This window comes from Pteropus medius, unplaced genomic scaffold (assembly GCF_902729225.1).
Source record: "Pteropus medius unplaced genomic scaffold, Ma_sr-lr_union100, whole genome shotgun sequence".
Lineage (NCBI taxonomy): Eukaryota > Metazoa > Chordata > Mammalia > Chiroptera > Pteropodidae > Pteropus > Pteropus medius.
This window is the reverse complement of record NW_024349519.1, coordinates 10,419,806-10,445,307: the sequence shown is the minus strand read 5'-3', so window position 1 is coordinate 10,445,307 and position 25,502 is coordinate 10,419,806. Positions and strand designations below refer to the sequence as shown.

General features: G+C 39.3%; 1 protein-coding gene and 1 pseudogene across 5 annotated transcripts in view; both read right to left on the bottom strand.

Annotated features, from left to right (window-relative positions):
• Positions 1-1,481: 1,481 nt before the first annotated feature.
• On the bottom strand, positions 1,482-1,600 carry LOC120618637 (uncharacterized; annotated as a pseudogene).
• An 11,162-nt stretch (positions 1,601-12,762) lies between these two features.
• The window catches only part of DENND5B (DENN domain containing 5B), a 137,410-nt gene continuing 124,670 nt past the window's right edge, over positions 12,763-25,502 (bottom strand). For 4 of the 5 annotated variants that reach the window (XM_039882368.1, XM_039882369.1, XM_039882370.1 and 1 more), the window contains 5 exons: positions 24,484-24,671; positions 21,007-21,089; positions 20,666-20,792; positions 19,149-19,323; positions 12,763-17,635 (listed from right to left, as the gene is read on the bottom strand). In XM_039882368.1, coding sequence (XP_039738302.1) covers positions 17,452-17,635; positions 19,149-19,323; positions 20,666-20,792; positions 21,007-21,089; positions 24,484-24,671 — 757 coding nt within the window. In that variant the 3' untranslated portion in view covers positions 12,763-17,451. The remainder of the gene's footprint in view (positions 17,636-19,148; positions 19,324-20,665; positions 20,793-21,006; positions 21,090-24,483; positions 24,672-25,502) is intronic. The other variant, XM_039882372.1, reaches the window with a different exon arrangement.

The following is a 25,502-nucleotide window of genomic DNA, read 5'->3' as shown; positions in this document are numbered from 1 at the left end:
TACAATGTGATAACCTTGTGCCATATGTTGGGCAAATATCTTGGCCATAATTCACAGGCAACTGACACATTAATAGATCCTCTGCCGTTCTCATTGTGGAGACTCTGTGTTAGTGGCCTTTGTCTACCATGGATCTGACAAAGGGGCAGGATTAGCTCACTGACGCTGGGAACACAGTTGACAAGGGATTTCGTCAAAACAAAGCCAAACAAACAAGGCAGCTTCCATGGACACCTGGCTGAATAAATTAAACTTGATTGAATCCTCTATTATAACGATGACAGAAAAGGAGGTAAAATATGGCTTTCCTAATGAGTTTCTTTACAATTATTTACTATTTAAAACTTGCTATTCCAAGATAGCAGCAACTTTGCAAGACACTTTTAACTGGGTCTTTAATGCTCTCTGTCTGGGTCTGGGCGACCAGAGTTGTGGTACATACTTCCGGCAGGCACAGCCACTGGACAACACTGGACAACACTGCTTCAAAGGCAGGGCTACTAAATAAGCCAGGACTCTCTCTCCTATGACCTGCGCTGGCTACTGAGTGGTGACATGGGGAGGGGCTCAAAACAGGAGAACATAATGTTCGCCAGAAGGAAGAGACTGAGTTGAAACAGTTTAAAAAGGACTATGAAAATAAGTCCAGATTCTACGTAAAAGAAAAATATAGCACCAAGGTTTACTGTACCATTGAATTTAACATTATTTATGGGTCTTTTATTTGCTACGAGTTGGCATTACCAGCCAGCATAAGGCACTCAAATGCAAAAGTACAAAGGAAAAACATTTTTCACTTTGTAAAAACAAATACAGGATTACACAAGCACCCTGTGGAAAGGTGAGTCTGCATTGTGTGATTTTAATGGAGTCACACCTTTCCAAAAAGTAATTCCCATTCTCCTCCCACTGAGAATGTCTACCAACAGAGTACTTCAACAAAGATAACCTTGTAGGTTGAATGTAGTTAAAATATATTGAGATTAAAGAATGGAGTTAAAATGTACTGAGATGAAAATGTTACCAGTACACAAGTACGCATACGTAGACTTCAGAACTCAACTGTTGATGTGCTCTTGATTAAACTGTAGCTTACAGAACTATGGTATTTTTTCTTTTTACACTATTGAGAAAAAGTTGAGATGTAATAATGAATTTTCTGCGGGTATAGAAATTTCCATATAGTTGATTTCAATAGCTAAAAAATTTCATCATAATGTGTTTGGCTCCTCTTCTGATTATGCTTCAAGTCAGGTACTAACACACACTAGACCATAACCTTGACTGATTGGAAAAGACCACTGAAATCGATACTTGATATCCTACCCACTGTGGACGATGAAAAGAAAGTTGCATGCACTTCATTTGTATTTATTTATTTATTTTTATATTTTTATTTTTTAGGCGAGGCAACCCTTGATTGACCTCACAGATTGCAAGGACCTTATCAGCTTACAATCCCTTATTTTTTTTATTTTTTACACCTACAACACCTGGTCTTCCTAGGTGGTCTCCCATCCAAGTACTAACCAGGCCTGACCCTGCTTAGCTTCTGAGATCAGACAGGATTGGGCTTGTTCAGGGTAGCATGGCCGTAGACACACTTAATTTTTAAAGACAAGTATTTGTCTATCTGGAAATTGAATGATATACATGGGTCCTAAAAGTCCGTACATCAGCTGATAATAGCAGGATGTATGCAGCATGTTAGCGATTGTATTTTATGGGCTCTCGGGGATGAGGGCTCTTCCCTTACATTTGTGATGGGGCCAAAGCAGAGGCATAGAGACCCGAATACATATGTGAAAAATACCTTGCCACCTGGGAGTCAGTAGCAGGTTCAGACACATCCATTCCTCAGGCATTAGGGCAGCTGTTTCCCAGAACATTACCCCAGAACAGCAGAGGCAAGAGTCAGATTAAAAAACAATAGAATAGTGATTCCCTAACGTCACCCTCAACTTTCTCCTATTCCATCCCCCTGTCAAAAAACAAAACAAAACAAACACAAAAAACCTAATGTGACACTTTGTTGACTAAACATCAAAATCTTCTTTTGCTTGATATATTTTCAAGGAAAAATTACAAGGATTGTTAAGGGCCTCTGAAACAGATGACAAGAAGCATTTATTGAACACTTACTACTACTATATGCCATGCATTGTCATATTTGTGGTTTAATCTAATCTCAATACAACTGGGGAAACAGCTTATTAGCAGACTCAATCAGTGGATGAAGCCTCAGATGGCCAGGTAACACAAGCAGGGTCAAACTAATAAATGGCAGAACTCAACTTTAAAAGCAGATCTCTGGTACTCATCTAGAGCACAGTTGATGAGCACAACCTTCTTAGCAACAGTGAGCAGCTGAGCAGAAAGCAATTGCAGGAGGAAGAGCCAAGAGGAAAACTGCTGAGAATGCTGGAGTAGGGCAGAAAGGACAGCAGCACACACCATAGGGTGCAATGTTATTTAGAAGCTTTTTTCTTAAACAGACAGAGGTGTGTTCATACCCAGGCATGTCTCTCATTCATTCATTCATCCTACCTGGGCACAACAGACACACGTTGGCAGATGGTGGCCATGGGAGTGGGGTGGTAGGGAGAGGCTGAGGAGAGACTGGGGAGGTTGCCACTGTTGCAGTGTACAGCCTATGTAGGGTAACAGAAGGGCCACCAGGAGGACAGAGGTGCCCTCCCTCTAGCATAGGGCAGGAGAGTGAACCAGGGCCCACAGGACAGTATGATTATCTGTCCAGAGGGAGACATTGCAAGATACTCCAGAAAGCCAGAGACGGAACCTGTCACATCTCAGGGTTAGGTCAGAGAGAGTGAGTCGCCTGTGGGTTGGGTCATCAGAAAATGAAAGCAGCAGGAAGCACTGGGGCTCTAGTTTTTCTTTTCTTTTCACCACCAAGTCCTCCTGGAACAGTTCTATTGGCTGGAAATAAAGGTGAAGGAACTGGGCAGTTCAAAAGCGGAAGGTTCAGTTCTGGGGTGGCTCTCCCTCCCCACCTTTCATTCAGAAAAGCCACAGAAATGTAGCCTGAGGGTGTGTGTGAAAGGAGAAAGGAGTGGCTCCACCTTCTTTCCTCCTGAGTAGAGCGCTGTGGGCCCAAAGTGTCTGGTGAGTACACGCCTGTGAGTGCGTGTATGTGTGTGCACATATGTTCAAGAGTGTGTGCGTCTGGGAAGGTGGAGGTGGGGAGACTAGGCTCTATTGGACCTGAACCTCTTCCTGAGGTTGCAGCTGCACTTTAGGCCAATCCCCAGTGGGCACTGGGTTTATAAAGGTGGGGCCAGAAGCAGAGCAGGAATTCAGTCTTGAGAAGGAAAATGGTGACTTTCTTCCCTCCTTTTCTTTTCCTTATAGAGCCTACAATCTGGGGGCAGAGATATGGACAAATCCTAATTATAATACTAAAGGCTTAGTACTGGGGATGACAGGTGAGAACACTTTTGGTTCTAGAACTCAAGAAGCGCACTGAATTTGATGTGGAGGAGGGTCAGGGGTCCAGAGGTGGTATTATTTATTTCTGCACAACAAATTAACAAAAACATAGCTGCTTAAAACGACAGTTTATTATCTCACAGTTTCTTTGGGTCTGGAAGCTGGTTGCCTCCTGCTGAAGGTCTTTCATGAGACTGCAGTTATGCTGTCGCCTGAGGCTGTCATCTCAGCTGCATGCGTACCTGGTGAAGGACCCAATTCCAAGCTCCCCCATAGGCTGGCTGGTAGGATTCAGTTCCTCACAGCTGTGGGTGGAGGCCTCCTTCTGTTCCCTGTCAGTGGCCCTTATCACAGGGCAGGTCACAACATGGCAGCTGGCCTACCACAGAGCAAGCAAGCGAGAGAGATCCCCAAGAAAGAAGCCATGGTCTTTATGGAACCTAATGTGAGGATTGACATCCCATCACTCCTGCCATTATTCATTCTTCAGAATCACATCAGGAAATCCAGCTCGCACATAAGAACGTGAATGCTAGGAGGCAGGGGTCAGTGAGGCTGTCTTAGAGGCTGCCTGCCACAGTATCCAAGCTGAGACCCAGAGAGTAAACAGGAGTTAGCTAGGCAGGCAGGAGGGGAGGAGGGAGTCGGGGAAGGGCAGATGCTATGAATTGCAGCTGTTGTTCAATGTGGCTGAGCAGAAAGTGGTTCACCTGGGTACAGATGTGTGGTGGGGATACAAGCAGGGCCCAGAAGGTGTAAGACCTTTTAATCCACATTTGTGAAGGTGGACTTTATCTGGACAGGATGAGAAGCTAAAGCTGGAGGCTAAAACTTAAGTTTTGGCTTTAGAAAGATTACACTGCTGTGGGGGGAATGGATTGGAGGGAGTCAAAGAGAGAGAGAGGGAGGTCATCAGGGGGATTTGACTCAGGTAGTGGCTGGAGAGGCAGAATGATGTCTAGAGAAATTAAAGACTAATTTCTAATCTAATCTAATCTAATCTAATCTAATCTAATCTAATCTAATCCAATCCATTAGATTAAGGGACTAATTGCTTATTGTCCCCCTCACCCCCCTATACAAGTTCAGTGAACGCAGAGATTTTTGGTTTGTAGCCTAGAACACTGGCTTCAAATGAATGAATGGGCTATACCCAGGGTTCTGCCTTGAGTAACTTGGTAGAACTGTTCTCTGAGATATGAAACACAGAGCACAGACATGTCTAGAAACTTAATATTTGAGAAATAATAACTTTAAGGTGCTTTGTGGGACATCCAAGAGTAAATGCTTAGTAGGCAGTTGAAACATGGGCATCTGGAGAGCTTTCCAGAGAAATAGTGAGAGATGCAGATTTGAGCATCGTAAGTACCCAGATGCCAATTATGGGAATGGATAATTTCTGAAAAGCCTCTCAGGCTTTTCAGGAGGTGCAGGGTATGTCCCAACCCTATAAAATCAGTCTCCCAAGAGGGAGGCAGGGGAAACTGTAGTTTTTTAAAAGTTGCCAAGTGATTTTGAAGTGTGACGAGGTTTTTAAATCATTCGTTTAAACCTCTAAGAACTTCATATTTGATTTAAGTCCTTTTAAAAGAATTAAAGTGGCAGGAAAAGTCGTAGATTACTAAGCTTTTAGAAGTTGATTGTTAAATTACAGACCAATAGGAAATTTAAAGCAATCAAGAAAATAAACTCTCCCACAAGTTTAAAAACAAAACTATAAAACACATTCTGTATGTTTATTATCAAGAAACTGCTGACTGTAATTAGGACTATAAATTTAGTTGAGAGTAAATGAGAGCTAGATTCATAAATAAAATTGTCTGTAAACATTTGTGAATCAGCTATCCTCCCGGGTTTTGTCTATAAAAGAACCCTGTGGGTATCTGAAGAGCAGGGGACAGACAGTACCTGGCTCTGACTGCGTGAGAAGTCCTCATTGTTTCATAGCCAAGGAAAGCTCTCCAGCATCACCTCTTCTCTGGGAAAACGTCAAAGCTACCTCTCGCCACTCCCAGATCTCGGCCTGAGCTGCACCCCCACTTCCACTTCCTTACAACTTTTCTTTGTCCTTGGCAGTTTAACTTTGATCCTCAAAAGTCCATTGAAAGACCCTTTCGGGTCCTTAGGGACCCCTGGCCTAGTAAGCTCCATGCAAAACAGCGGCCTTTCCAGTACACACTCTCCAGAGCGTCCCGTCCCCTCCAGCCGCCACCCAGGCCTCTGGCTCACTCCTGCCCTCCCGCTCCATGCTGGCAGCAGACTGCCCCAGGGACATGCCTTCCATCTTCTGGAAATATCCGTCAAAGTTCAGCACTCACCCTTTCCCCTCTCCAGGACTAAGCTGAAATCGTTATCCCATTTCTATCTTTTCTTGCTGTCCTTAAAGATACATATGCAGGTTTTTCGTTTATTTTATATAATTTTGTTGTCATCAGGAAATGAAAATAAACATACTAATGCAAGTAAGTCACAGCTCCCCTCCCTGATTCGGAGGAAGCCTCTCTGGTGAGGTTCAGGTGTTTACATCTTCAAGTCAATCACCCCAAACAGAGGTGCTCTTTAGTTTCACATCACTGGGTGGAATGTGCCTGGTTTCAGTGGTCTCCTGCCTCGTGCAGGATTTCTCTGAGCTCCTTAGAGTGTCTTTTTAAAATTAGTTCAATTTTAATCTAATTAGTCCACAAAGAAAGGCAAGTAAAATACCATTTTTGTATTGTCAGGATGGCATAAATAAATAAATAAACAAACAAACAAATAAATAAATAAAAGCGAAGCCTGATAATACTCAGTTTGGGCCAGCTTGCTGGGAAGCTTACCCTCTTTTGAACTGTTGGAGGGGTTCTGAGTTAAGAGCCTTAAATATGTGCACAGCCTTCAACTCAGTAATCCCACTTCTAGGAAAATATCCTAAGGAAATAATCAAGAGATGCAGTCAAGGATTTATGAACAAAGGATATTCATTGCAAAGCCATACTTGAGGAAAACTGGAAGGGACTTATATGCCTCCCAGGTGGGGCTTGGCTCCCCAAATCCTGCTACATATCTATGACAGAACAGGGCGCATCCAGCCATGCAGTCCTCCAGGCAGCAGATATGTCTTAAGTACCTACTCTGCATTAGGCTCTTGGCTGGGTAAACAAAAAAGGCAAGTTCCCAGCCCCACCTGAAAGATGCACTCACTTCATGATCTCGTAAAGCAAATTTAAAATTGTTCACCTTATATTGGGGGAGGGCGGGGAGGGAGCAGGTTACACCCTGTATTACCCCTACTCTCTCATTTCCTGCCATAAGCAGTCACCAAATCTGAGTAACTTTTCCTTCAGTGGCTCCCCCTCGCCGACCTCTCCTTTCCTTTTCAAAAGCGGAGCCTGGGGCTCGGAGGTAACCTGACAACAGCGGAAAGAACAGCAACATGGAAGTCTTCCGATTGGTTTCTAGTTCCAGGAAGTTGCACGACTCTGGGCAAATCACGTCACCTCTGGGACTGTTTCTAATCAGAATAATGAAAGAAAGGGCTGGACCAATCTTTCCGGTTCTCTGACTCCAATAACTTTTGGCTTGGCGACAGAGCCATTCATAGATGAGGGGTTCTTAACCCGCAGCCAAAGGGAGGGGGAGACGGTGAGCCCCTTGAGGATCTGTGCATTTCTGTTAAGAGCAGTTAGTTCCAGGACAGAAAAAAGGCCAGGGACCATCTAGATAGAAGGAAGGTAAAAGTATTCTTCAATACAGACAGGCCTGTGGGTCGTGGGGAGGTCGCGAAGTCCCGCAGACTCAGTCCCAGGCAAGCTCCCCACACTGTCTGTCTTTCCCTTCGCGGACTCCAGGCCCACAGCTGGCTTTGGTAAGCAGGCAACGCCCTTCCTTCGGGTTGCTATTTAATATTAATAAAGGACAGCTATCAATTAGTGGGTGCTTCTAGGCGCAAAACATTGTGCAGGCGATATACAGTTACCTCACTTTCTCACAACGTAAGTATGAGGTACATTCTGCTATTTTCATTCTTCTTAAGGCAAAACGGAGGCCGAGGGAGGTTTCAGAGTTTACCGGAAGTCACATGGCTGGTTGCCAGGCCCGGGGATCTTCACCTGTATAATTGGCAGTCTTCCTCTTTCCCAGAAAGGGCTGTAGGACAGTCACCCATTTATCCTTCTTCTGCTGAAGACAGGAACACAAGTCATCATGATAGTCAGCGTTTGTTGATTATCTATAAGCTGTAAGTTAGCAGGGTTGCTGAAGTTTATAGTCTTAGAATCTACTGGAGACCCCTGCTTCCATTTAGAAACTCCCTCCCCGACCTTGTCCCCCACAGTGTCCTTCTCCATCAAGGTGGGTTCTGAAAATGCAGTCAGGAAGGAACAATCCACATCCTCTCCCCAAAAGGAAGAGAGAAATTTGCATCTCAGAGGAGCCCAGTTTGGACCCTGACTTAACTAACTGGGAGGTGGGGTGGGAGGGGAGACCAGCAGGGAAAACTTCACTAAGAGGCAGGATTTTGAGAGGGTGGAGAAGGGGGAGCTAACATTTCTTGTGCTCTTAACTGTGTGTCAGGCATTGTTCTAGACTAAAATTTACATGCATAAATGAATTCTTATAACAAGCCTATGAGGTAAATAAGATTATTATTCTGGCTTTGTAGATTCACTTATTTAGTAAATATTTATTGAGTGCTTTCTATGTCTTGAGTGTTGTTTCCAGAGCTGGGGATACAGCAGTTGATAAAAAATGCCTCCTCTTGTGGAGCTTACATTCCCGTGGGAAGACAGGTGAGAAATTGGGTTCACAGAGAATTAAGTGATAAACAAGGGTCCTCAACTAGTAAGCAGTAGAGATTTGAACCCAGGCAAGTATAGCACCGGAAGCTGTTTTTTTTTTTTTAAAGGAATGGATAATAAACAATTGGAAACTAAAAATTTCTGTGCAACAAAAAACACCAAAAATTAAAAGTGAGAAAATATTTACATCATATAGGACAGACAGAGTAGCTTAAAAAATGTTTTCAAACTACGAATCAAATCCAAAAATACACATTCAAAATGGAGAAATAGACAAAGATTACTTAGACAATTGAGAAGAGAAAATATGAATGATCAATAATATTGAATACTGGCTTCCTGGATTATCAAGTCTATTTATTGCTTGCACAGTAAGAAAGCATTACCTTGATGGAATCTTTGCAGCTTATCAGAGGGCAAAGGGCAAAGTCTGGATATTTACTGAAATTCTGAAGACAAGTCTAAGGCAGGTCTTTCAGTAGGGAAGCGGGGGTTGGTTACGATTGGGTAGGATCGTAATATAATAGTTTAGGATTAATGGACAGAGCCAGGAAAGGATTTTAAGGAGAGAAATTTAATGAGTCATAATAGCATGCCATGTGGAAACCTAGAAGCTGAAATGCAAGTTGGCTTTCTTTAAAGGAGTGTATAACTGTATTGCAGTCATGTGTGTTTTGAAGGGGTTCAGAACAAGTCTCCCCAGAATATGCCACTTTGGCATGTGGACTATTTTGAGCTAAAGACAATCAAAGCTCAAAAAGACTCAGGAAGAGCTTATTACCTCCCCTTTAACTGCCTAAAAGAATTTAGATAGTGGGCTTAGCCCAGGAAGAAAACCATCCCCAGAGATAATTACAGAGTATGGGCTAGGTGTGGTGGGCTGGGGGAAAATGAGGCAGAACCTGGAGATCAAAGTCCTCTCTGTCCCACTGTCTCTGCATGGCACAGCAAACACTTGTTTACCAAACATTTGCTCTTCCCATATTCCTGTGAATTGTCTTCCTTCCCTTTGAAGCCATAGACCCCTCCCACCTCCTTAGTTCAGAATGGCATATAAGCCTTTTTTGCCCGATTGCCTGTGAGTCTCATATTCTTATGGCACCCCTGTGAGTACATAATTAAAATTGTTTTTCACCTGTTAATCTGTTTTATGTTAATTTGATTTTAGACCAGCCAAAGAACCTAGCTGGGCATAAGGAAAAGTTTTTCTCTCCAAAAGTTTCTTCATACTAGGCATTTCATTGCTGACCCATGAGCATAATATATCTGAGGTGAGTAAGTTTGTTTTTCTTAGGACCTGATTAAGTGTTAGCACTCGTCAAAAATTTTTTGCATCTATTGATACGAGCATATAATTTGCTTTCATTTTTTAATATGTACATATGGTGAATTATTTTGCTTGATTTTTAAAGCAACTTTGCATTTTTAAATAAACCCCAATTAATCATGACGTATCATTTTTATCACTGGATTTGAATTGATAACATTGTGTTAAGAATTTTTTTCGCTATGTCCATGAGAGTTGTTGGTCTGTATTTGTCTTTAATTTGTTTGGTATCAGAGTAATGCTGGCTCATGGAATGAGTTGGGAAGTATTACCTTGTTTATGGGCTGAATTATGTCCCCTCAAAATTCATATGTTCAAGTCCTAGCCCCCCCAGGACCTTGGAATGTGACTGTATTTGGAGACAGGGTCTTTAAAGAAATAATGAAGGTAAAATGAGATTATTAGGGTTAGCCCTAATCTAGTATGACTGGTGTCCTTACGAGAAGAGGAAAATAGAACACAGACAGGAAAATAGAACACAGAGAGAAGATCAAATGAAGACAGAGAGAAGATGGTTATCTACAAGCCAAGGAGAGAGGCCTCAGAAGAAACCAACCCTGCTGACACCTCGATCTCAGAATTCTAGTCTCCAAAATTGTGAGAAAATAAATTCTGTTGTTTAAGCCTCCGAGTCTGTGGTACTTTGTTATGGCAACCCTAGCAAACTACATACTTCATCAATTTTCCGAAAGTTTGTTCAGAATTTTCATAATGCCTTAAATTTTTGACAGGATTCACCTGTAAAGTTACCCAGGCCTGGAGTTTTCTTTGTGAGGTTAACTACAAATTCAATTTCTTTAATAGACATAGGCTATTCAGGTTATCTATTTCTTCTAATAGAAAGAACTTTAGTAGTTTGTCCTTAAGAAACTTCCATTTCATCTAAGCTGTTGAATTTATTGCCAAAGAGTTTTTCATAATATTTTATTATCCATTTAGTATTTATAGGATCTGTATTTATATCACCTCTCTCATTCCTGATATTGACAATTTGTGTCTTGTCTCTTTTTTTTTCTCTAATCAATCTGGCTAGAGGTTTATCAACTTTATTGATTTCTCAAAAAAACTTGGTTTCATTGATTTTGTTTTGTTTTCTATTTCATTGATTTCTGCTTTAATCTTTATTATTTTGTCTTTTTTTTTTTTTGTCTGTTTCTTAAGGTAGAAGCATAGGTCATTGAGACTTTTTTCTAACTTAAGTATTTAGGGCTATTAATTTCTCTTTAAGAGTTGTTTTAGATGCACTCCACAAGTTTTGATAAGCTTTCTTTTCACTCAGTTCAAAACACTTCCTGCTTTCCCTTTTGATTCATTTTTTGACCCATGTGTATTACTAATTTCCAAACATTGCAGATTTTTCAGATATATTTTTATTGATTTCTAATTTAATTCCCCTGTGGCCAGAGAACATACTTTGCATGACTTGAATTTTTAAAAACCTATTGAGACTTATTTTCTGACCCCGAATATGATTAATCTTGGTAAATGTTCTTTATGTACTTGGAAAGAATTCAGTGGAATGCACTGGAGAGATACTGGAGGAGAATTTCTTTTCTAGATTCAGCTTTGTTCCCCTTTGCAGGCTCCTGCAATGTGCAGTGCCTGGCTCTTGTGGTACTCAGCAGCTAACTTCTCGCAGCTCTCAACTCTGTAGCTTTGCAGTATGTTTTACTGGTATAGCACCTCTCCATGCACTTCTTCCCTAGCACCTGCTCAGTGGCTTCCCAGAAAGCTTTGGGGTATGGCACTGCCCCATGGATACTTCCCTAGCACCTGAGGGCAGATTCCAAACACCTAGTGCAGCATCTCTGTATTCTTTGCCATCTAGTCAGCCATGGTTGTACCTGCTTTAATAAAGTCTGGTGCTCAGCCTGAGGGGAAGGGGAATCTTTTGGTTTGCATTGTCTCAGCCCTAGGGTTAGTGGCTGCTTCCCATATATGTTATTCTTGTATTCTTTAGAGTTCTTTTTATCACTTATTAGCAAATTCTTCATTATTCTAATCTCTTGTTATAGTTTTTGATGGTTAATTTCATGTGTCAATTTGGCTGGGCCATAGTGCCCAGATATTTGCTCAAACATTATTCTGGATGTTTCCATAAAGATTTTTTTTTATAAGATTAACATTTACATTGGTGGACTTCAAGTAAGGCAGATTACCTTCCATAATGTGAGTGGGCCTCAGTCAGTTAAAGGCCTTAACAGAACAAAGACTGACCTCCTCTGAGCAAGAAATTCTCCCAGCAGATTGCCTTTGGACTTGAACTGCAACTCTTCCCTGAGTCTTCAGCTTGCCAGCCTACTCTGTAGATTTTGGATTGCCAAGCCTCCACAATCACTTGAGCCGATTGCTTAAATATATATTTGTGTATACATATCTTATTGGTTCTTTTTCCAGAGAACTCCAATACACAGTTCTTTACATTAGAGTATCCCTGGTCAAATTGCTTTGGTTTCTGTTTCTTGATTGGACCTTGACAAATATACCATTGTTCTCCCCTAAATTCCCAATCCACATGTGCAACTGCCTACTCAGCATCTTTACTTAAATGTCTAACAGGCATTACAAACTTATGTTCAAGAGTAAGCTCTCAGTTAAAGGCAACTTCATTTTCAGTGAGACCTTCCCTAGCTAACGCATTTACAATTGCAGTCCAGCTCCAAGCAGCCCCAACAATACTTTCTTCTTTGCTTGTTATGTTATTATTATCTAAATACTTTATGTATTATACTTATCAGATTTATTGTGTAACTCCCTCCATTAAAATATAAATTCCATGAGAATAGGTATTTATTTGTATGTTTAAACCGCGGTATGCCCATAATCTAAAGTAATGCTTAACACATAGGAGATAATAAATCTTGGCCTTCTATTTTTACCATGGACTATAAGGCTAGTTATTTTTCAGTGTCTTATTTAAGAAATTCTTCCCTTTCCCAAGTTCATAAATATATTCTATATTTTCTCCTAAAAATTATTTTACCTTTTAAACTCAGATCGTTAAGCCACCAAGAATTGATTTTTCTGTATGGTGTGAAGTAGGGTTCATTATTATTATTATTTTTTTTTTACCCCTTCTGCTGGATAACCAGTTGCCCAACAGGCTGTATTTTTACTACATAATGGTTTTGGCTTTCTCCCTCTACTTTCTGAATTCACTTGTGCTGTTAAATGCTCAGTATTAAGATTCTATAATAATGAAGCAAAACAAAGTATCAACCCCACAGTTTTATTTGTAAAGAATAAAGCATGAAAAGTCATATTTAAATGTACTCCAAAACCTGAAAAACCCATGTCAGTTTCTCTGATATGTATGCTAAAGTGCTTGATATCACAATACTCTTTAAATTTTATATTATGTTCAGATGAGGGGAAAAAATCCAGTTCTGATGCATTTTTGTTGACAATACAAAGAAAAAAAAACAATATAATTTAAATGCAGAAATGCTCATTTGTTAAAAAGATATACAGGGTACATTTATACATAGTTCAAATGTAACATAGAGGATTCTTTCCATATGTTTAACACCTTCATTTGATTGACAACAAGAACTCCTTATCATACCATACCTCTCTACTGTCAACAAGATTTGGGTTTGGAATAAAGACGGAGCCACACACAAATACACTCAGATAATTGGATCAAGCTTGATTCCCTCTCCATAACCCAAAGATACCCTGGATTTTTTTCAGATGAGGAGAAATTTTTTGATGATCTTTTTTCACTCTGGTATTAATTGCTCAATGTGATACTTTTCCAGAGCCAATCTTAATTTTGTCCTTGAGAGGACAATCAGCTCTAGTAAAATCTGAAAGGATGAGGTTTTCTTGTATTATTTTGATGACACTCCATCAACACCCTCTTCAAAAAGCTTGAACATCAGTTTGGTTCAAGAGATTTATAAGTGTATTTTAATAGGAACCAGGGACCTAGTAGTTTGTTATTCACTTCTGTTTCCTTTTAAGCTAAATGGTAATGTAACAAATACTTACATAAGAAACAGGAACTTCGAAAGACATAGATGAGTTGAAAATAGATTTACTTTATGAAAGTAGAGAACAGTTCAAGGCTCCATTCTCAATCAGAAGGTGTGTTAATACTGAAATATAAATAGCTAAGGTTCAGATTGTCCTTTCAACATGGTGAAAAGGATAGACTAGTTTTGTAAACCTCACAAATACTCACAGTTCTCAAAATAAAAATCTTCTGGAAAATCATAATTCTTAGCAAAAAAAGAAGATATTTCATTATTAAGAGTGACACTCTCAATGCTGTCAAATAAATATTTCCCTGGGGAATGTGAGGTCCTCATCTGTTGCCTCCTGTTTCAAAATATCTAGAGTTGTCAACATATACTACACACAAAATGTTATGTATAGACTCCACTCCTCTTTCACTTATATTTACATATAACAGTGCTTTATGCCAAAAAAGGAAATATAAGTAATTCAGTATTTTCCCTATATCATTCATATAGTGACAGTTCTTTAAAATGATTTTTTAAAGAGCCACGTTAAAGTAAATACCACAGGGTATTGACAAAAGGTACAAAAATGTGTGAAACATTTAAAATAAATTTTAGAGAGAAATCTCAAACTTTTGCAAGTTTTAGGTTACGTATACCAAATTCTTTACCCGCCCCGTGGGAAAGAGGATGGGAGGGCTTGGGAGGCCTTGCTTTTGTTTTCAGTAGCCTGTAGTCCCCCACCTAGAGTCTCACTTTATGCTACTCTACATTGAGTCTCTGTCGGTTTTAAGGCACTAATGAGCCTCGACCAGGGCACAGCTGTACGGTCTCACACATAATCCTAACACTGGTGTAATGCCACTGTGTCACAATGGTTGAGAGATTAGGACATTCGAAAAACACTTGGAAAAAAATGTTTCGAGAGGTAATATATTTGGCAATTTAATTTTAAAACAATTTCTTCTTAAGCCATTGTTATATGAAAATACTAATTATGGTTCTAGGCATTACTTTAAACTCATTTTGAGGGGGAAAAAAGTCAATTACAAAATTGATTTTTATTTACTTTAGCTTTGAGGTGTGATTATAAAGCAATATACTAATTTTAAAAATTAACATAGCAAAAAGGATACCTCTAAATGGGTATAGTCCTTCCAAAAGTCAGCTTGGAAGGCTATATATATTTATTCTAAGGATTCTGCAACTGTCCCGCTAAAAATATTTTGGTATTGGCTCAGAGACATAAGCCGCATAAGAACTAAGTCTTATTTCTTTAGAATTGTTTTTTATGTGACCCAAAATTCTGCTCAAGCATCCTTTTTTTTCTTCGATGTGGATCCTAAGGACTTTTTGTTGTTTCCAAATATTAAATTTCTTCTAAAGGCCAATATTTACCATCACTGGCAATATTCAAAAGAAAGGCCTTTCAAGCAGCTCACCAGGAAGTCCCCACATGTTTGAAGTGCTGGCTGTATCACTGGAATAAGTATATGGGCTCTCAAGGTGACTACTTTAAAAGGCCTAGTACTACAGAGGGTATGTCAGTTCTGATGTGATTCTTTCTTTTGAAATCAGTCACTTCACTGTTATAGTCATACTACAGAAAATAGGATGAGACTTTAGGTATAACTCTTTTTGGGTATTAGCTTTTAAAGTGATAGTTTCATTCACGGGCCCCCAAATCCAATTTTCTCCCAGTTTTTACAAAAGATGTAATTCTCAACAACTTGAGAACAATTTGTTAAAATGAATATTAATCCTTACAAATTATTATACATGAATATTAATCCTTATTTCCTATATGTATACGTGAATGAATAAAGATCCAAGGGTAGAAAGATTATTAATATGAATGCCTTCGAGGTCAGTCTCATGCAGCCTGGTATAATAAAAAACACGAATTCTAGACTCTGTGTTGCCAATGACCAGCTGCAAGAGTAAGTACTTAATCTCTTTAATCCTTAAGTGTTCTCATCTATAAAATGAGAAGGCTGGACTAGATGACTCAATTCTAGTGTACTAACCTAAGTTATCTCTCTGGTTGCCCAGAGTATGTCAGAAGCATGGCTTCTTGGAAAAGGTAATGAGAACCCTGGACTGGATTGTTCTATGGTCTTTGATCACTGAAACACAGTAAGAGCTTCTGGATGTTTCCCATAGACTTTCCATGTCCCTCCATAGCCATACTACAATAGACACACTTTATTTAGCCTCAGGCAAACAAATCTCTGGTCCACCAAGTCACCCAGAACCATCTCCTCAAACCCTTTCCATGGGTTTCTAAATACTTTAACCCATTTCCTCCTCAAGTACTAAGTCACATATCAAAAGGGGGTGTGCCTTGTCTGCCCTGGCAGAATACAGCAGTGGATAAAGGGAGTGAGGCACTTGTTTCATTAGTTTCTTCCTCCAGGAAATAATGGTAACAACACAGAGGGCTGAAGCCCGGGACCCTCAGACTGCACAAGGATCCTGAGAAGTTGTGGCTTTGCTTTTCATCCACAACTGGGAATAAAACCTGGAACTCTGCTGAGGCAATTTCACTGCTAACAATGTGCAAATGCTTAATCAGAGTTACAGAGCCTACCATAAGATGACTTAAGTAGCCAACACCACATTTAACTTCTTTATAAAATACCAAACTGAAAAGTTACTGACAATGTTTGGTCTTTCAAAACTGTTCCATCTTCTTTTGCTTCCACTTTGCCTGTCTGTGCTGTACTGGCTTTTACCTTCTCTGGGCCAGTTGTTTTACATTATTACCCTTTCTAACAAAGGAACATAAAGCTTGCCCTGAAACACCCAGAAAAGGTTCATTCTTTCTCTCTCCTTCTGTTATTTGCATTATCATGGTCAACAAATACTTTCACAAAAACATTCCAAGCCACACAGAGCTTCTTAGACATTCCTTCTATTTCCTGAGAGGGGGATGGGAATTGGGGGAGAGGAGGGGGTGATTTGAACCAAACAAAGACAGGGCTTATGGTTATCCTTAAGAGCTAAGGGACCACTGCAGAGTTTAGATGGTCAAAGAAAAAGTATAGAATCAAATGGCTGTTTTCAGTTGTTACGACTGAGGCCAACACTTTGAAATTCACATCTGCCCAAAGTACCTCAAATAACAGGAATAAAAATGCGAAGAATGAAGTTAGTCTAGGCTAATCTTTCCAGAGTGTAAAGAAGTTATAATCCCACAATTTAACACACTTCTCAGGGCTTTGTGTGTTCTCTTTCCAGTTCAGCCAAGCTCCTGGGGTTCAGTATTTAAAGTATTTGAAATATATCTTCATTTCGGGCTGAAGAAAAAAATCCTCCAAAAGACTGGAAAAGTGACTCGATTCATATGTATGAAACCATTTGTAACTTAAAAGATACAAGTGAGGACTACCCCGTACAGTAGGTAAAGCTGTTTACATTCACAGTACAAAGGATCAGACGCCAGGATGGATGGCTACGACATGACAATGCATTCTGGATTCCTTTGTGATACTTGGAGGAAAAAAAAAGCCCGACTGGGTTGCACTATATTTACATGTTTACTGGCTTCTTCCTGACTAGCACCACTCCCCCCCACTCCCGCCCCCTCCCCTCCCCACCTTCCAATGTTTTTAAGCTACTTATTTTAAGTCACAGGAATATTCAATCTAAGAAAAGTATCTTATTCGAGTAATATAATTTCTTAAAGAAGATAGCATATTTACACACATCTAACACATGAAAATACTCTATTTTATACTAAATTCCTGGTTCAAATGAACTACAATACAGTATTTCGCCTTGTCTGTAGCATGAGGATTGTTCAGTGTGGGGGATACGGTGTGTTGCCCCCCTGTGGTGACTCACTGCCTTGTCAGACAAGTCCAAATCGGTCCCATGGATGGAGAAGGTTCAGGAGCAAGGGGTCTGGCCTGAGAGTTTCTAGCCAACTGGGTTACACGTCCACTCCTTTGATGAGAGAGCCTTCTAAGACTATAGTGAAGTCCTGAATGGTCTGCAGAATGCGGATGAGGGAGTTGACCGTCATGCGGTCCCGCAGGAGGGCGCTCTCTTCGTACATCCGGGTGATGGCAGGACACTCGGCCAACAGCGGGATCCACTGTGGGAGCAGGCGATCCCTGCAGACCCAAACAGAAACAGTCCTGAGCACTGCTGACGTCACTGCAGAACAAGGCACAGACTGGAGCTTTCAACGGGAAGGTGTGGGGCGGTGTGGGGCTGGGTGGGGCAAAATCTAGCCAAGCTCTGAGGTCAGCAGAAAGGAAACCAAAGACAAGCAGCTGGATATTTACTGGTTAAAATGACAGAGTAATGAGACAGTGATAGGAAACCCATTAGATTCTAAAAGTAGGTCTGTATCAGGCGGCCATAAGGGCCTCTGCACGTTAAAGACACTCTATTCTGATTTTACTACTTTTAAAAAGAGGCAGAATGTCATTTTGAATTTTTTTTACAGGGGTGTTATGCAGACATCTGTGGTAATACATGCCAAAGTATACTGACCTTTTGGGAAGAAAGACTACATTAAATAGTAGAGATTAACTTAAAAAAAAAAACCAAAACAACTGTATACAACACAACAAGGTAAGGAACAAAATCAAAGCAGAACATTACGTAGATTTTACAAACCAAAAGAAAGGTTACATTGGCCTAATAAATCAGAGCAGTAAAGAGATAAAAGGAGATAAGGACCTTGTTCAAAAGGAGCTTTGAAAGCACAGCTGAAATTGGGCCCCTTCTATTAAGAAGAAATTCAGAACTTAGTTCTATAAACCAGTTGTTTCAGAAGGATAAAAATCTGTCTTCAGCATTTCCTGACTAAACTCTGACATTAAATTATCTGTTGCTAAGTACCTATGACATCCTTATTGAGCACCTCTCAGTATGCCTTCCATGAGAAGGACGGCCATAACTAGGCCATCCTGCATCTCTCCTTGGGGCTCTAAGGATTTAGAAGAAAATGAACATCGACAAAAAAACTTCTAAAGGTCTGTTTCATTTATTATAATTCTGAGAGCTGTTTTAAAATTAATAGATTATACAGCTTGTATGTGTCATTTTCAATAAAGGGATAGGAAATTGTCTTAGAAGACTTTACATAGTAAGAATTCCACAATGTTATTAAATTTCATATGGTGGTGTATATAAACTATACAAGCTCTACATAGTAAATATATATGTGTGTATGTGTTGGTGTGTCTAATTATCTGCTAACCCACCTGTTACCTATCTACCTATCTTTGGAGCCTTGTACCATGTAATGGTTGATAGCCTGGGCTCTGGGGTGAGACTGAGTGTGAATCTTTGCTGCACCTCTTTCTAGCTGTGTGACCTTGGGAAAATCTGTTAATTTATCTGCAACTCATCTATTTTCTATTTTCCCATCTATATAATACGGATATAGGTTGCTACTCCATGTAGTAGTGGTGATGACCAATAGGACTAAATGAGATAATGTATGTAAAGTACTTAGCATAATGCAAGTACTCAAAAAACAGTAGTCTCATAATGAAACTTCGAATGAAGGAAACCTATGGGGGAACTTTGGAAGGGCCATGATCTGGTTTAACCCTTTCTGGATTCTGTTCAACATGTAACAAAGACAGGGAAAGTCAAGATCTGGCTTTATACCGTGTTCCGAGGCAAACTAAAATCTGGAATTTGCCGTCCTTCCCAATGTTCCTGGGTGCAGTATTAATAGCATTTACATAGTGGCAGAAGGATCTGCAGGATGATTTCTGAATAAGGACATCATCTTCATTGTCTAGAATCTGGTCAGTGGTTTCAAAATAAGCAACCGCTCTCTCTGGGGAAGGAAGTCAGAATCACATCACAATACACATCAACACTTCATAATAGGTTAATCACTTCAGGGTGGAACAATATGCTCCTGGGAGTTCATTTTCTAATCTAGATTGCATTCTAGAAGGCTAGAAAGTTTATTCTCTTCTTGAGAACAGCTTCAAGAAATGGAAACTGGCAAAAAAGAAAAACAGACTCAGCTGTTAAGACTGGAACTTTCTAGAAGTAGCAAAGACATGGTGGCCACTGAGAAGGTGTCCTCCGTTCTAGTTATAGAATGGTTGGCTACTACTTTGCAACAAAATCCTCAAAATGGAACTGAGTCAGTAAGTCTGAGACAAAGGTACGTGCACACTGATATCAGAAGCAGGAGCAATAATATTCTAGGCATTCTAAAAGGAAAAAAAAAATTGCTCCCAGGGGGTGCCTAATCTGTCAACTTTCCTTTCTTTATCCAAAAATTCTAAATTAGATGAAATCAACTACTTTACCTAGGCCTTATTTACAAAACACAAAATGATTAATCACCCTTTTAAAGAAACTGGGAATTCTAGAAGAGTTGCATACCAAAATAAAGATTACGAAGTTTAGCAAGCCAGAGCAGCACACTTCTATGGAACTTTCTGTGGTAATAGAAATGTTCTCTATCTGTAAAGGTCCAACTGGTAGCTACTAGTAGGGCCCCTGTGACTAAGGAAGTGAATTCTAAATTTATATTAAATCGATTTAAGTTTAAATAGCCACATGTGGCTAGTGGTTACCATACTGGATAGCACAGAGCTAGAATAATCCTTTGAAAACGTTACATTATGTTACTCCTTAGCTCCAAGCCTTCCAATACTGCCCATTCTGTTCAGGATAAAGACCAAAGTCCTTCCAATGGCTTAGAAGGCACTACACAACCTGTCTCTGGCAGTAAAAAAAAGAACACTTGCCACTTCATTTCCTTGTACCTTGCTCTATTTTTTCCAGATCCGCAATTGCCTTCTAACATACCAGCTGGATTGCATATTTTGTTATGTTTCTGCGCATCTGTCCTCCCTATCCCCACCAGAATGTAAGTTTATCAATCATAGGAATTTTTGTGTCTTTAGTTATATCTTGATGTATACCTTGTGCGCCTAGAACAGTGTTTGGAATGCTGGGGACCCTAAATATTTGTTGACTGAATGCAAAGCCAAGATAGTGCTTATTTGATATTTATTTTAAAAAACATATTCCCTTATCGTTAACCCTTATTGGCTCAATTCCTGGATCTTTGAGTTTTCTGAGAAACAACTCAGTGACCTTATAATGACATACACCTGCTTTAATTTACCTATGAAGTCCCAGATGCTTTAATTTACCTATGAAGTCCCAGATGAAGACGTTCTTGTGAAAGATGCGAGCCGATTTGAACCCATGGTGGAACACTTGTTCAAGTGCTGCGACCAGGCCATTTTCTCCGCACAGCAACACCGTGAGGCTTCCTCTCTGTGGAACAAAATGCACAGCCAAAGCATAATCTGCTGTGTCTACGTTTAAGAAAAACACTAGAGAAACAAATGCTTCGGGTAGCTAGGAAGCATCTTTTTGCAGTTATTAGAAAGCTGACAAATGAAAATTAAAGCACTCTGTACTGCTTTATGTACCATGTACAAAAGCAGCTTTAAAATTCTGCTACACTGAGTTGTATAGCTCATCATACCTCTTTCTCAGGTTTGTGAAAATGTTTCACAATGTTGTTCACAGCTTCTCCAATTCCTTCTTGGATCTGTCCAGCATTGGGTTCTGAAAAATAATAAACACTTGCTGAATTCTCATGCAAAGGAAATAAATCAAAGTCCTATGGGATATCAACTGTGTCTACCTATGCAGGAAACACTTCACCAGCAGAGGATGGCTTTGCCAAGAGCTCCGTGAAACTTGCCTTGGGCCAGTTTGGCCAAGGGAGAGGCATCTTGGCACAATGGAAAAGAATCCAAGAGACCCCGAGATTCATATCCCAGATTCATATCAATTCATATATTGAAACTGATAAAACTTTTAGTTCTCTAAAAATTACCATTTGTAATCTATGACCTTGGTCAAATGTCTAACTTCTTCTGAGTTTGAGTTTCTTCATCCTGAAATAGGGAAAATATACACTTCATACATGAATCACTGGGAAAACAGAATGAGATATTAGGTGTCAGTCACCTGGCCTGGTATGTGCAGTAAGTGCTAGCAAGTCCTCAGGATCTGAGGAATAAGGTGGGGAACACCCACAGCTTCATTCCTCAGGTACCCCACTCCCTTATATCACCTACCTCCAAGTTCCTACTGGGCACAGACCAAAGCTTCTGAGGCTCTGAATGGCTAACCCAAGATCTGTGTTTTTGCTGTTGTGTTTAAAGTAAAGGGAAGATGCCAGGTACATTGAGGCATCCTACCTGAAGACCAGAATTCCCTTCCTGGCTTGTCAGTCTACCCTCCCAGCCAGTACTTGCTCATCTAGGCTCTGGTCCTGAGGGGGAGCTTAGTAGGCTGCCTGAATGGGATATAAACTGTCTTTGCTTTTCAAACCCCAAGAATGGTTAAAAAAAAAAAAAGAAAAAAGTGGTAAACAGGTTTCATCCAAGGATAGTAGTTAACGAGAAAAATTACATATTTCGTATTTTCTTGTGGTGATTAACTATTATATCTAATTTATATATCATACTATAAAGGACAAACTATAAATTCTAGTGTTTAAGAACAAATTATAAGTTCCAGTGTTTAAGAATCTCTGAATTCATTGTAGGTAAAACTCAGAAAGTTTTTTCTATACCAATGCATAAAATTGTTAAAATGGAAACCTCTTATGATTGAAGCATTTATACTGTGGCCTCTTCAGTTCCTAGTAGTTTTATTTTTACTTTCGGCATTCTCTGAATATTTTTTCTTTTAAGCATGAAGATCTATTTTGAAAGCTTTTATTCATTCCAAAAGAACCCTGTACTGATCCGTAGTATATTGAAACTGATAAAACTTTTAGTTCTCTAAATATTACCTTGCACACACTGTGAGAAAATAGCAAGTTACCCATCTCTGAGTTTCAGGTTATTTAAAATATTCTCCTTATTGAGTAAGAAAAGAAAATATGACCAAACGTAGGGATAAGAACTCCCAAAACTGTAATACCCCATGAAACTGGATTGGTTCAGAAGTTATAATAATTTGGATGGAGTGAACTGAAATCGAGTTTTTAATTTGAAATCAGCATAAAGTACTGCGTACAATAAATTTGGCAGTTTTAAGTGTGAGATTTGGTAAGCTCTGGTAGATATATACTCATGTAACCACCACTACAATCATAACATAGAAAATTTCCACCAACCCAAAAAGTTCCCCTGTGCCCCTCCCCCACCTTTAGTCAATTCTATTCCCATCTCTCAACACCTGGCAACGGCTGATCTGCTTCCTATCATTATTACATTGCCTTTTCTAGAATTTAATATAAATGGAATCATATAGGATATAGTCCTTTGTATCTGGTTTTCTTCACTTAGCAGAATGCTTCTTAGATTCATCCATCTTGTAAAATGTGTCAGTAGTTTGTTCATTTTTATATATTGCTGAAAAGTAGCCTGTTGAATAGATATACCACAATCTGCTAATCCATTCATCAGTTGGTGGATATTGGGGCTGTTTCCATTTTGACTACTATGAATGATGATGCTATGAACATCTAAATACAAGCCTTACTGTAGATATATGTATTCATTTCTCTTGGGTAAATATCTAGGAGTGGGATTGTTGGGTCAAGTGTATGGTAAGTAAGTAAGTATATATGTATCTTTATAGGAAACTGCCAGACTGTTTTTCCTTTTATATCCCCACTAGCAGTGTGTGAGTATTACGCTGCTCTCCATCCTCAGTCTTTTACATTTCATCTATTCTAGCAGGTGCGTGGTGTAAAGTTTATTCCTGAATGCAGAAAGGATGAATCAGGGGAATGATATAAGAATAAAGGGGCTTTTTAGATAATAATCTAATAATGAATATATCACCATGTCTGATGGATTGGGACTACTACTATCTAAGGAAATGGCTTTCTTAGTAAACTAAGGACCTCTTCGGTACTTTTATTATTCTACTTATGGCTACTGTCTGTAGCTGAAATAAAAGTACTTCATTGATAAACTTTTGTAATTTTTTACTATATCATACTACCTCTGCATTAGTTTTCTGTGGCTCCTGTGATAGATTACCACAAACTTGGTGGCTTAAAACAACAGAAATTTATTCTCTCACAAAGTCAGAAACATCAGTATCATAAGGCAGAAATCAAAGTATCCGCAGGGCCACACTCCCTTCAGGGCTCTATGGAAGAATATGCTCCTTGCTGCTTCAAACTTTTGGTGGATGCCAGCATTCCTGGGCTTGTGGCTGCATCACTCCAATTTCCACTTCCATCTGTCTTTTCCTCTGTGTGTGTCTGATTTTCCTCTGCCTCCCTCTTATAAAGAATACACGTGATTACATTTAGGGCCTACCCAGATAATACAAGATAATCTCCCCAACTCAAAATCTCTAACTTAATTACATCTTTTTCTAAATAAGGTAACATCTACAGCTTCTGGGGATTAGAATCTAACATCCTTGGGAGACATTATTCAGCCTACAAAAGCCCACGTTAGTATAAATAAAAGTTTATTGTACTTTGGCATGTGAATACAGTATCCTATCCATAGAACTCACTCCTTCATAGTATCTTGTTTCATCACTTCATAGGAAGTTGGGGGATGGGGAGAAGAAGTTTTAGACTCCCTCTCAGTATAAGGGGCTCTGGATAGTTAGATGTGGCTACCTAGGAATATTGTAATATCAAACTGTCCTTATTCCTCCTTTAGTTTTCAGGCAAAATATTATTTATTCACACTATCATAACTTAATTGAAACAGAGTATGCAGTTTTTATTGGATTTCAACATCTAAATTCTTTAGGCTTTTAATATTTGTAATGTCTTGCCTTATTTATTTCTTTTCTCTCTCCGTTTTCTAAAGTCCCTTCTCCCAAATTAATTTCTCTCAGCTTCCTTCTTTTTAACCTTCTTACCACAATTCATTAATGTGACAGTTTTCTGTGAAATGGCCACATGATACCTGCAACATCTGAGGCCCACTGGAGGGGAAAAACAACAACAACAACAACAACTACTTACTGGTAGTTTTTCCTGTTAGTGATGTGATGCTCAGTCTCCTAGCTGTGGTGGGTGATTTCTGCTGGGGCGGAGTCCGACACTGCTTTACTAGATCCTCATCTGCTGCTGATGCCATCAATTCTCCAATAAGAATTCTCTCCAGGCTTCCGTCATCAATGCCTTTCCCCAGCCACCGACCACATGGGAACCTAAGGAGACAAAAATCAAAACAAAACAAAACAAAACAAAACTCTCCTGAATCACTAATATTTTACTAGCTTATACCAGAATTTAAAAAGTGGCATCATGAGTGAAGTCCATCATTTTAATACCTGTGGGCTATTTTCTTTCAATTATGAAAAGTTGCAAAAATACAAAAAGTAGAATAGTATAATAGACGCCCGTATTCTTATCACCTAGACTTAACATTTTGCTGTACGCTTCATTTTTTGTTGAAGTATTTTAAAGTACATTACACACACCAAGACATTTCATTCCTAAAAACGCTATAGTGTAAATCTCTAAAAAATAAAGACATTCTTTTACATAGCCATAAACTGTTATGATACCCAACCAAATTAAAATAATTCTTTAATATTTTCTCATACCTAATCTATATTAAAATTCTGTGGTTAGTTCTAGAAAGAATATTTTCAAACTACAAATTCATGTGAGATTTAAGTTACAGAGGAGAAGAGAATGGTCCCAAGGGAGGTGCTGGCCATAACCAAAAGCATCCAAAAGAGCCTTTCCTCTTACTGAAATTATTTTAAGCTTCTTTCTTTTCTTTCTCTTTTATCAAGGTTACATCAATCTTTTCCAACAGAGTATGCAACACTTGTGGACTACGCATTAGCGGCAAACACAATCAGTTTTTGTAAAGTCTTTTTTTTGGGCAATTTTGTATTATGTCAGTGAAAACAAAACAACCCAAAAAACTAAACTAAAATTCAGAAGGCAGTGGGAAAGCTTTAGGGAAAAAAAAAAATTCTTAAACCTTTTCTTGTCTAGAGTCTTAAGCAAAGAATTCTGAGCTGCCA